The sequence below is a fragment of the Aulostomus chinensis genome, chromosome 5 (genome assembly GCF_037954235.1).
Source record: "Aulostomus chinensis isolate RoL2024-O1b breed Wild chromosome 5, RoL_Achi_v1.0, whole genome shotgun sequence".
Taxonomy (NCBI): domain Eukaryota; kingdom Metazoa; phylum Chordata; class Actinopteri; order Syngnathiformes; family Aulostomidae; genus Aulostomus; species Aulostomus chinensis.
This window is the reverse complement of record NC_141324.1, coordinates 31,749,161-31,761,725: the sequence shown is the minus strand read 5'-3', so window position 1 is coordinate 31,761,725 and position 12,565 is coordinate 31,749,161. Positions and strand designations below refer to the sequence as shown.

General features: G+C 46.4%; 1 protein-coding gene across 4 annotated transcripts; it reads right to left on the bottom strand.

Annotated features, from left to right (window-relative positions):
• Positions 1–628: 628 nt before the first annotated feature.
• On the bottom strand, positions 629–11,776 carry LOC147262214 (CYFIP-related Rac1 interactor B-like). 4 transcript variants are annotated; one of them, XM_086204766.1, is made up of 11 exons: positions 11,605–11,776; positions 9,193–9,266; positions 8,393–8,514; positions 8,007–8,112; positions 4,796–4,932; positions 4,371–4,448; positions 4,147–4,263; positions 3,010–3,089; positions 2,342–2,468; positions 2,087–2,157; positions 629–1,440 (listed from the first exon to the last, which is right to left on the bottom strand). In XM_086204766.1, the coding sequence occupies exons 2-11, from the start codon at positions 9,263–9,265 to the stop codon at positions 1,371–1,373; spliced, it is 981 nt and encodes a 326-aa protein (XP_086060892.1). In that variant the 5' UTR covers position 9,266; positions 11,605–11,776; the 3' UTR covers positions 629–1,370. The 4 variants fall into 4 exon arrangements, with proteins under 4 accessions (XP_086060892.1, XP_086060893.1, XP_086060891.1 ...); XM_086204767.1 differs by lacking the exon at positions 11,605–11,776 and adding an exon at positions 11,354–11,575; XM_086204765.1 differs by lacking the exon at positions 11,605–11,776 and adding an exon at positions 10,856–11,330.
• Positions 11,777–12,565: the final 789 nt, after the last annotated feature.

Sequence of the window (12,565 nt, the reverse complement as noted above, 5' to 3'; positions counted from 1 at the left end):
CACACACACACATACACACATTCACACATTCACACACACACACACACACACACACTGCCATGACAGCACCTCAAACTCCTGTACAACACAAACAGGTCTGGTGAGGAGGAGCAGCCCTGGCAGAGACAGACCCCACATGGAACTTGTAGCTTCGAACCCAAACACAACTCCTGTCTGAGTGACATGTGAGTCGGGGTTGATGCGTGTCAATTTTGTCATTTTATGTGACAAATTAAATTTTGAGCAACTGAAAAAAGTTTTTTGATGACATCATAGTTATGATCATCATGAGGGTTGTTAAAAACCCAGCCGCCCCCTTCGTGACCATGAGACTCCCACCACCCTGCACACACACACGCTTGGACCGGCTCAGCAGAAACAGAGACCACATACAAAAATACCAATACTTGCAAAATCAAATACAATTAACTGAAACATGAAAAATGTGTAACTGTTTAATAAAAATCATATTTCTACAGATTTCTGCATGTGTGCTGTGGAGTGTTAGGTGAGTGATGCTGGTCAGGTGACCTAAACATGGAGATGGACATGACATCACTGACATGGAAGAGCAAGAAGAACTCATCCCTTTTCTTAATGCTTTCAGAGAAACAGATTTTACTTAAAAATGTTTTTAAAAAAAACTTTATTGGCCAACACAAACATTATTTTAACAGTCACAAACAAGCCCGTACAGGTTTCCAGTACCGAGGTTCTATCACAGTGCTGCAGATTCAACGGCTCTCAGCAGATGCTTTATTTTACAATTTAGCTTGAAACCACAAAAACTGACCACATTTGCTGATCAGTTTTTGGTTCTTCTGCCTGTCAGCTTTTAGCCACTACACAGTTTTTAGCTAGCATCAGTCTAACATCATCAGTGCTAACATCAGCCAGCTAACATCCCATACTAGCAGGGTGCTTTTCTTCATGATGCTGAGAACATCTGAGAGGTTTTCAGTATTCAGGTCAAAGAGACTGGCGTGCTAATTCATTGCGATGAGTTGTTGGCAGGACTAGGGGTCAACTGACATTGATAGCTTTGTCGAGGCTGAGCGCTACGTTGTTGAAACACCATAAAACAATCCTGTTGCCATTGTTTCCATGGTGATGGCATGTTATTTTGACAGTTGTGGTTTGTAAGGTGGTGTTTAGAGATTGTGGTTGTTATTGTATTTTAGTGGCATCAGGAGATGCACTCCAACTTTTCAATGGGGAATTGATGCTTCATTTTTTTGTCTGTTTTTTTGTACAATTCATACAAATTTTTTTATGACAAAATAAAAATAATAAAAAAAACACAAACTAAATGTTTTTTCAGTAGTTCTCTTGAAATCTCGGACCAGAACACTTCGTCTCCCTGCTTCCAGTTAATTTGGCAGCAACATGTTTTTGATTTGCTTGGACGTCGACTCGTCGTTCAGATGTTTGGTTGTGTACCTGCAGGGGTGAAAGGTTGTTGTCATGACAATGCAGCAAAATTTAAGTGACCATAATGTTACTGGTGGACTTTAACCCTCTGAAACTCAAACACATTTTTCTAAGGCAACGTAAATCTTTATTGTTTTTTCGCATGGTATTCCCAAAAATACACAGGCTGACACGAAACGCTGTTGCTCACCAGTTTTCAACAGAGCAGTAACAAAAGTTCAAGAAGAATTTAAAAAATAAATTAAATTACAACAACACTTGACGTAGTGCTACTCAAAACCCCTGGCAGTCACTGAGATACATACTGATGATGGTGGACGCCATACATGCCAGCAGAGTGGTCCCTGCAGCCACCCCCTAACCAGCTGTTGCCGTAAGCAAACAGGAAGGTACCGACTGATTCCTGTCATTGGCCCACATGCAAGCGGGGCAACACTACTGGGCGGCCTTGGACTGCACTTAACCTGTGCTCATGTTTCAAAGTGTAACTTGGTTCTGATCAGCACATTAATTTGGGAGATTTTCTGAGGAAAACTTGTTCTTCACACCAGCAGACATGTTTTGGGCTTCAGAAGGTTAAAAAAGAAGAAGAGACCATTTAGTCAAGTCGCTCCAAAAAAGGTGAAATAGCTTTAATTCTCCATCAGCATCTGACCTGAGAGCGTTGAGTAACCCCTCCACGCTGCTGGGCGGCTGCTCCTTCAGCACACGGATGCATCCTTTCATCTGCACGCATGCATACGCGCATGCACACACGGATGCACGCACACACACACACACACACACACACACACAAGGGCGCCAACTACCCATCAACATCCACCAACATAGGAATCTTCAAAACTGAATGTGTGTGTGTGTGTGTGTGTGTGTGTGTGTGTGTGTGTGTGTGTGTGTGTGTTCAACGTACATCTATATTGGAGGTCTTAACAAAGGCTCCGGCCGGATGAACATGGTCGTACAGGATGATGACGCCGACCATCACACGCAGGCAGAACAACACCGTGTCATCGCTTGTGAAACGGCTTCTGTACTCTCTACACACACACACACACACACACACACACACACACACGTTTTACCTGCTTACTTACAAAAACCCTAACCATCCCAAGTCAACGAGGGTCAGGGGACTTCAAGGGTCTACCGGACCAGGGGGGACAACCCGCAGCCCTGGAGCCGCATGTGGCTCTTTGATCCCACACAGGAATAAATGTGTCCACTGCTCGTCCCAACTGGTAGTCCTGTCCACATTGATCAGACACAACGCTGAATGAACCCCGCTACACAGTGTTATCTTCATTTTAGATGTCAAAAGGATTTTGTGGCTCCCCATGTTTCTTTTCTGTTCTCTGGTAATCAGGTGTTTAAGGCTGCCAACACCTGTACCAAGGGGGGTCCTCACAAAAATGAGGAACATTTCCCTTTTCAATCAATATCCAGCAACATCCATGACGGTGGAGAACACGAGGGTGGAGAATTTTGGATCTGACATTTTTGTCCCCACAAGGCTGTCCGACCCCACAAGTAAAGTGTCTGTCTGCTATGTGATGTGTTCAGGAACAAGTGAGGACTCACGGTGTTTCCAGCATCACTTTACATACACTGGCCATCGTGCTCAGACAGTCTGTTGTGTTTTCAATCGGGACATCTTGGTTCTGCACAAAACAACAGAACAATAAGTTTAACTTTCTAAACCAGAAAAGTTAGCATTGGGCTGACATTGTAGCATAAAAGCGATCGTAAAAGAGAATTCGTGCTGCTGATGTGTTGCTCTCATAATGGGGTCTTCGCCTGAAGTACCTTCAGGCTCAGGCCCTAATTAGACGGTAACAGAAGTAGCCGTCTCCCATCCAGCCTGGATCAGGGCCATCTAATGAGTCCCAACTTTACAAAGCTTCAAAGTGTCTGTTTACATTCAGTCTCAGTTGACCAGGTCTTCTGCTGGTGAAGGCAGAGACTACAGGACCACATAGTCGTCATGATGGCTGTCTATCTACCGCCCTCCACAGGCTGAAAAGAGTGTGACAACCAAACACAGAGCCTTCACATAGATTTTGATTATCAATCACGCAGGACAGTCACAGGAGCCTCTGAATTCTCAACATTATCATTGAGTTATCACACCGCCTTCACAGAAACATCAATTTCCTGCTGTTTATTTGCTTTTCTTTGATATTATGACATTTTTAAACGCAACAATATTATGATATTACATCCATCCATCCTCCACCCAGAAAGACCCCGTGCTGCAGCCGGGGCTCCACCCACAACCTTCTTGCTGGGGGGCCACAGTGAGGACCACTGCTCCACCGGGCCATGAAATTATATCATTATAAAATATAATTTATAAGTGAACAAGAAGGAAAGATGAAAGGGCATCTGGCTGGAGAAACATTTAACACAATCACAAAGTTGTGCTTAATTAATGAACACATGAAGCATGACATTTTATATACATACATACACACATATGTATATACATATATATCTAGGCCATAAATATATGCAAACCTGTGTATATTTATATATATATGTGTTTTATTAATTAAAAATGAATTCTTTTACATGAACTTTTGTTAATAAATTAAATGACATATTCATTTTCATCCCAGATTTGTTTCATGTCGTATTTTTCTTCAACATTATTACTGTACAATGTTCTACTTGATGGTGTTGTGTTGGTTCGCTAATGTTTGTGTGTTTATGACTCACATCAGAGACAAACTTTATGGTGGCATCACTAAGCGTCTTCAGCATGGGCGTAGCGCTGGCGTAGAACAGAGACATCCGATTGGCCAGCTCGTTGTTGACCTCGTTCCCCGCATTGGCCTGAGCAAGAGTTGAGTTTTGAGGTTGAACATTTTCTTCGGTCATTTAATGTTTCTGAGTATGCAAACTAAAACTGTACGGAAATTAAACAGATGTTTGTTGCTTACAGCCAAGTTGTTGATGCGCATGCGGCTGATGGTTCGTCGGTAGTAGCTGAAGTCGTTCTGGATGGCAGGGTTGGTCATCTAAGACAAGACACGTGTAACAAAGTACCAGTACTTAAGGGTACTACTTTTATACTGTTTTAGACTTGCTCAGGCGGCCAAGTGGTTCGATCCCATGTCACAAACGCCACTGACAGCAGTTCAAATCCTGGCCAGAGGTACTCTGCTGCATGTCACACCCCCCCTTCCTGTCTGTTCACTGTTGATAGAGGTGTCTATGCCAAACCAAATTCTACAAAAGAGGGGTTTTCAGGTATCTGTACTTTACTTGAGTATTTCTTCCTGAGACAGGATAATGAGGGAGGATGGAGTTTGGCATGAAGAGGTGGAGGATGAAGAAGACAAAGAGGGAGGATGAATATGAAGACCTTCAGTTCATCGAAGCGCAGCGTGAAGTGCAGGATATGCGCGAACTGGCGAGCCAGAGCCTGTTTCTGCTCCAGGTGCTGAGTGGGCGTGGCAGCCGAGCTGGTGAGGACGTCCAGGAGACACCACAGGCTGGACTCTGAGGGGAGGACAGATAATTAATGTATTGTTCCACGTCAAACCAGAGCATCTTTACTTTAGAGGCTCCACGTTCCTCTGCCTTGATCCTACTCCTCTTACCCAGCTGAGGGTTCTAACCCAGCAGGAGGTTGCAACCCAGCTGAGGGGTCTAACCCAGCAGGAGGTTCCAACCCAGCTGAGGGGTCTAACCCAGCTGAGGGTTCCAACCCAGCTGAGGGTTCTTCTAACATTTGAATTTACTTTAACAAATTATATCCTACCTGGGAAAAAGTCCTGCTTCAGTAGATGTCTATCTGACACTGCTGTTTCTAGATTTAGGAGCTTATTCCAGCAGAGCTTGCTGCCACACCTTGTAGTGATATAATGGGCAGTTATGCTGATTCCACCCCACCCAGGTGGACTATCTTGTGGACAGCACTGCAGCAGCACTCCTTGGGACACTTGATGCCGTAGCTCCCCTGAAGAAGAAGGTTATCAACCAGAAAAGAATAGTTCCCTGGTACAGCCCAGAGCTGCGTGCCTTAAAACAGAAGACCAGACAACTGGGAAGGAAGACACATTCCAGCCAGCACGAGGAAGTCCACCAAGCCTGGAAGGATAGTTTATTAATATATAAAAAAGAACTCCGTAATGCCAGAAGCGCTTACTACTCGTCCCTGATAGACAAGAATAAGAACCACCCCAGGTTCCTCTTCAACACCGTGGGCAGGCTCACCAAGAACCATAGTGCTGTTGAGCCATGCATCCCCCAACTCTCAGCAGTAACGACTTCCTTTCTTTCTTTACTGAAAAGATTGTGAACATCAGAACAAAGATTGCCAGTAATGGAGGACAGACTACAGTCCCCATAGAAGCACCTCCCAGACTTGGTGCTCACGTGGACAGCTTCTCCCCCATCGACCTGTCAGACTTGACTTCTGCAGTCGGTTCCTCCAAGTCAGCCACTTGTCTGCTGGATCCCATCCCAACAAGCCTCCTTAAGGATGCCTTCCCTCTAGTCAACACGTCCATATTGAACCAAATTAATCTTTCCTTAGTCACAGGTTATGAGCCACAGGCCTTTAAGGTGGCTGTCATCAACCCTTTACTTAAAAACCTTCTCTTGACCCAGATGTGTTAGCCAACTATAGGCCAATATCCAACCTCCCTACATCTCCAAGATCCTTGAGAAGGTTGTCCTGGAGCAGCTACATGAACATCTGCACAGCAACGAGCTCTTTGAAGCCTTCCAGTCTGGATTCAGGGACACCATAGCACTGGGAACTGTCACTACCACTACTTGTTGCACTTTGCAGTTTGGCCTTGGTGTCTCGCAGTCTCTCTGTGTTTCCACAGATCCACCAAAGGTCCAACCGCCGCCTGCATCACCCCCCCCCCCTTACTCCCTACTGTTACACCAGCCTGCGCTCCCCTTCCATGAACCAGTCCACCATCCAGTCCCCCATCAAGCTGGCTTGGTCTCCCTGCCTCCCCTTCCATGAACCAGTCCACCATCCAGTCCCCCATCAAGCTGGCTTGCTCTCCCTGCCTCCCCTTCCAGAAGCTTCCTTCTTCAACTGTTATTAACATTTCCATGTTTCCTACATTCTCTGTTATAAACTGTTGTCTTGTCTGTACCAACATCTCCTGTCCGTCTGTCCCTCCTGGTGAGGGATCCTCCTCCCCTCCTCACCCTGAGGTTTCTCCCATTTTTCCCTGTTCAAGGTTTTCTATGGAGTTTCTCCTCAGTCGATGTGAGGCTCTGAGGGCAGAGGATGTTGTTATGATGCCATGAAGCCTGGAGACAAACTGGTGGGGAAAACAGGCTACAAAGAAAACTGCCTTGCCTTGCCTAACCCAGCTGAGGGTTCTAACCCAGCAGGAGGTTCTAACCCAGCTAAGGGTTATAATACGGCTGAGGGTTCTAACCCAGCTGGAGGTTCTAACCCAGCTGAGGGTTCTAACCCAGCTGAGTGGTCGAACCCAGCTGAGTGGTCTAACCCAGCAGGAGGTTCTAACCCAGCTGAGTGGTCTAACCCAGCTGAGTGGTCTAACCCAGCAGGAGGTTCTAACCCAAATGAGGGTTACAATACAGCTGGAGGTTCTTACCGAGCTGAGGGTTCTAACCCAGCTGAGGGGTCTAACCCAGCTGAGGGGTCTAACCCAGCTGAGGGTTCTAATACAGCTGAGGGGTCTAACCCAGCTGAGGGTTCTAACCCAGCTGGAGGTTCTAACCCAGCTGAGGGTTATAACACGGCTGAGGGTTCTAACCCAGCTGGAGGTTCTAACACAGCTGAGGGGTCTAATACAGCTGAGGGGTCTAACACAGCTGAGGGGTCTAACCCAGCAGAGGGTTCTAACCCAGCTGGAGGTTCTAACCCAGCTGGAGGTTCTAACCCAGCTGAGGGTTATAATACAGCTGATCATGCTTACCGAGCTGAGGGTTCTAACCCAGCTGGAGGTTCTAACCCAGCTGAGGGTTCTAACCCAGCTGAGGGTTCCAACCCAGCTGAGGGTTCTAACCCAGCTGAGGGGTCTTACCAAGCTGAGGGTTCTAACCCAGCTGAGGGTTCCAACACAGCTGAGGGTTCTAACCCAGCTGAGGGGTCTTACAAAGCTGAGGGTTCTAACCAAGCTGGAGGTTCTAACCCAGCTGAGGGATCTAACCCAGCTGAAGGTTCTAACCCAGCTGAGGGTTCTAACCCAGCTGAAGGGTCTAACCCAGCTGGAGGTTGTCTGTGTAGGTTCTCATTCATCCAGGTCATCGTAGATCGAAGCGAAGTAAAATCTGGTCAACTGGACGACCCTCTCGAGACTCACCTGGCCTCCCTGGCCTCCCCAAACGACAGGGGAGGCCAGGGAGGCCAGGTGAGTCTCGGGAGGGTCGTTTCCACCACAATAGCACTGACCACTCCCACATAGGTTTATAAGCTGGAGTTTCCACACTCTTCACTAGAACTGAAGAAGCCTCTCGGATGAGAGGTGAAACGTCTTCAAGATAAACCTACGTCCAGTTGACCAGATTTTACTTCGCTTCGATCAGCTGGAGGTTCTTACCAAGCTGGAGGTTCTAACCCAGTTGAAGGCTCTTACCCAGCTTCTGAGTGAACTCATAGAATGTTTTGAGTTTGATGACCAGAGGAACCACAGCGGCCCAGGCTGTCTCCTGCACACCCTCCATGCCAGGACTCTGGATGGCCTGCCGACACACCAACAAACAAAATGTTTCTATGAGTGAAACTATATTTTTACCTGTTTAACATGATAACATCTTCTCTGGCGCCTCATTGATCACCTTTATTGTCTGTTCCTGGAAGTAACCAATCCAGAGTAAATGTCTGTCTTTCCTTAATCCAGCAAGAGAAAAATCTCAACTCACCTTAATACTGAAGGCAGTAACAATAACGGCACTATAATAAAATATAGAGATATGGAACGATAGTGTAGGTGACGAGTACCATTCCCTCTGACTGTGATACCTGTCGTATCTCCTCTCCAGCTCCTCTGTAGGCCTGCAGGTCATCCAGGATGACCCGAGCCTCCATCAGCACCTGGTTCACCTTCTCCCACATTGGCCTCTCTGATAGGGAAGGCTGAGCATCTGCAGGGAAACAGTGGTTCTGGTCAGGTGCTTTTCTGACACAGGTTCCAGGTTTGAGCCCCGGCTGGAGCACGGGGTCTTTCTGGGTGAGTCTCCATGTTCTCCCTGTTCCTGCTGGGTTCTCTCTGGTACTCCAGCTTCCTCCACAGTCCAAAGACATCAAGAGGGACCAGGTTAATCCAGACTCTAAATTGACCGTAGGCGTGGCTGGGAGAGCCAATGGTTGTCTGTCTCTATGTGTTGGCCCTGCCATGGACTGGTGACCTGTCCAGGGGGAAGGCTGCTGGGATAGGCTCCACCCCCCCCCCCCCCGGCGACCCTTAATAGGGATAAGTGGGAGAAAATGGATGGATGGATGGATGTTTTTCTGGTACCCCTAGTGGCCACAAACCAGGATATATCCAGGGGTCTCACCATGCCACACACAATTCTATCAAAGTCTCCATGGCATTCCTACCTTAGTGAGGACAGTCTAGCCAATCCTCACACTTAGGTTCAAGACTTGACTTCCACATTGAGGTCAGAGCAGAGCTCCAATCAGGTTAAGAGTAAGAGCTCAGGAGAGGCACTTAAGGGTGATAGTTAATGTTAAACTAAGGGGAGAGGGATTGCATAGTAATGACGTCACCACTACAGAAAAAAAAACTGTGTGTGTGTGTGTGTGTGTGTGTAACTTACTTTCAAAGTCCAAGAAGAAGTTCCCACCGTTGTTGTCGATATCTCTGGTCAGCACCTTGATCAGGTTCCCCATGCTGTTCACAAAGAGGCAGAGAGAGGTGAGGACAGTACTACACTACTTACTACTAAAGTATTATAGCTTAAAAATCTTGTGTATGTTACTATTTTTCTTTTAATATTACTTGTCATTCTATAAATTATTACTACGAGCTAATCACTAGTATCTCCAGCCATGCACTGGCATCACCAGACTAATTGCTAGCATCCTCAGACAGTCAGTAGCGTCTGCGCTACGAGCGCTATCATTAGCATGAGTAGAGGCTGAAACAGGTTTTTCCTTCAGTAATGATTTGGTTAAAAGATTTTTTTTTAATGTAGGAAGGGCTAACTGTCATCCATTGCTTTCAGACTTATTTTGTTTATTTGTTTTACAAGAAACAACTAAAATCCCAAAGATTGAGTTCATCGCTGCAGTTCCATCAAAGTCATTTACTGAGTCTTTTCGGGTGAAAACAGAGAAAGGAGGAAGTGATGAAATCTGAAAGTTCAACCTAAATTTAAATCAGAGGAAGTGAAGCTGGCTGAGCTCAGGTCAGGTAAACAAAATTAACACTTCAATATCAAGATTATAAATGGAAACACGACAGCGGTTACAGCATGTGATGAACTGGTTAGGCTATTACTTTCATTCTGTTATCATCAAGGGTTTGTAGTGACATCATGGACTGAACACCCTGACAACAAATAGTTTCTACTCAATGTCAATAAAAATTCAAATTCTTCACTGCAAAAAAAATAACTAGAATGAATGAATTCAAATACAAATTTGAGACTGCAATTATTAACACATAAAAACTATTTAAAAAGGTAACAGGTCACTTCAGTGCAGGCTGGAGCAACAAATGTAGAATTCAGAGTTTTCACGGATGACTCGGTTCTGAAAACAGCATGGGCGGCGTGGCTCAGGGTTAGAGTGGCCGTCCAGCAACCGAAGGGTCGCTGGTTCGATCCTCCACCCCGGTGACCATGTCCTTGAGCAAGACACTGAACCCATGATTGCTCCTGATGAGCAGGTTGGCGCCTTGCATGGCAGCCTCACCGTCAGTGTGTGAACGGGTGAATGAGAGTCAAGAGTTTGGAGTGCCGCTGAGGTAGAGAAGCACTCTATAAAACTGAGTCCGTTTAGCATTTTAAAAGTTGCTTTGCTGCCTGTGATGTGACAACAAATGAACTCAGCATTATGATGTCGTCACTGCAGCGTTCATCATTTGAGCCCTAACCTACATTGAAATCACAGTGGAATTTCCAGGCCACCACTGTCCCATCGTTCACATCTCTTTCACCACAGTCTTTACTTTTCTGCCTCCAGTAAACGGCAGCTAAATGTTATTTTCGTTGTAATCAATGACAAAAGCAATGTTGGCATTCCGTTCCTCTGGACCACTCAGCAGTGATCAGCGGTTCCCTGTACCTTGTTACCTGGGTCATGGCTGATCGGGCTCCTAATTAACTACAAAGAGATCAAGAAGTTCAATTTGAATATATATCAAATATTTTTACCCTGAAAACACACCATAATTTATTACAATGTATATAATAGCCTGACTGACATCCTTGGATGAAACCCACAGTATCCGCCAATGCCACGGCAATGGTCACAAACCTGCTTGCGTCACCCAGTGTGCAACTCATGCTGACGATGGCAGGAAAACTCCAGTGACGATTATTAACCTTGAATGTTTCATGGTAAGATCGCACAGTTGATGTGTTCAGAAGCTTCTCACAGGAACATAAAGGTAAAGCCGAACTATTCTTCATTTTGAAAAGGACCCCTCAAAGGACTCTTTGGGGTCCCTGGACCACACCTTGAGAACCCTTGGTAAGGCGGTATCACGTCTTTGAGTTAATTATTATTAACTGCATCAGTTGAAGCATCACACGTTCGTGTCATTGTTCCATCATAGGAACCATCTCAGACGGGTCGGGTTCCGTTTATCATTTTCTTCCTCTTCACTTCGGTTGTTTACATGTTAGGAGCGGAACGTCCACTCGCATTCACGTTTGCTTTAGTGGGTTTGAAAGGTAAAGTTTAAGAACTTCATGGTTTCTCGCGGCTGCTTGAGTCGGTCTGCAGACCGTCGGTACCGTGGTCGGTCGGTACCTTCACGAATCCCTCTCAGATGTCGAACTTCCACCGGGCCGAAGCTGCGATCACACCAAGTTGTCGCCTTTAGAGACACACGACTCAAGCCTGGCTGAACCTTGAACCTGGAAGTCAGTTTTCCTGGTTCCGCAGCTGCTTTTACAGGACCTGACATGTCTGACATGAGACAGGAGACCAGGATCCACCCAGACCCCCTCCGTCCGGACGCGCCTACCAGCCAGAATCCTCCACCACCTCCTGCCGCTCACCTTCCCCGCTGGCTGGTCGATCTGAGTGGATGTGTCCGGTGTTCCGCAGTAGTCCAGCCGGTGTCCGCCTCCACTACATGCTGAGCGACTGTCAACCCGGAAAACCGCCGCTCGTGCTCCGTTAACTATAAAAGGAGAGATTTCCTCAGCAGGAACTCAACAATCGGAGCCAATCAACGCGCCGTGAATGCAGCAACCTGCGACCGTAGACACGTGACTTCATTTGACACTCAGACCAGCTGAGAGAAAAACATGGAGGAATCTTGAATATATACATGATCACTTCAGTATGAACACCAAATGACGAGACAATCATGACAAGCTACTTGTTATCGGCGACTCCTGACCGAGCAATCTGATTGGTCAAGGAGGCTCTACCTGTAAACCACCTCCACATGCTAAACTGGAACTGTCCATAATGTCTTCAACTGAGCTGAGCCCGAGGGGCTGTTGACACCTCTAAGACAAAGGCTAATAAAAAAGGCAAGGGCGAAGGCTAAGGGTAAGACTAAGGGTAAGCCTCAAGCTAAGGTAAGGGCTAAGGCTAAGTCTAAGGCTAAGAGTAAGCCTAAAGCTAAAGCAAGGGCTAAGGCTAGGTCTAAAGCTAAGGCTAAGGATAAGCCTAAAGCTAAAGGCAAGGCAGTTTTCTTTGTAGCCTGTTTTCCCCACCAGTTTGTCTCCCGGCTTCATGGCATCATAACAACATCCTCTGCCCTCAGAGCCTCACATCGACTGAGGAGAAACTCCATAGAAAACCTTGAACAGGGAAAAATGGGAGAAACCTCAGGGTGAGGAGGGGAGGAGGATCCCTCACCAGGAGGGACAGACGTGCAGGAGATGTTGGTACAGACAAGAAAACAGTTTATAACACAGAATGGAGGAAACATGGAAATGTTAATAACAGTTGAAGAAGGAAGCTTCTGGAAGGGGAGGCAGGGAGAGCAAGCCAGCTTGATGGGGG

Excerpts from the sequence above, each read along its gene's own strand:
- LOC147262214 (XM_086204765.1), bottom strand. The coding sequence starts at position 11,010 with ATGAAGAATAGTTCGGCTTTACCTTTATGTTCCTGTGAGAAGCTTCTG. Across the intron at positions 8,515-9,192 it reads CTTCTTCTTGGACTTTGAAA|ATGCTCAGCCTTCCCTATCA; the intron begins GTAAGTTACACA and ends GTTTCCCTGCAG. Across the intron at positions 4,933-8,006 it reads TGAGTTCACTCAGAAGCTGG|AGTCCAGCCTGTGGTGTCTC; the intron begins GTAAGAGCCTTC and ends TCCTCCCCTCAG.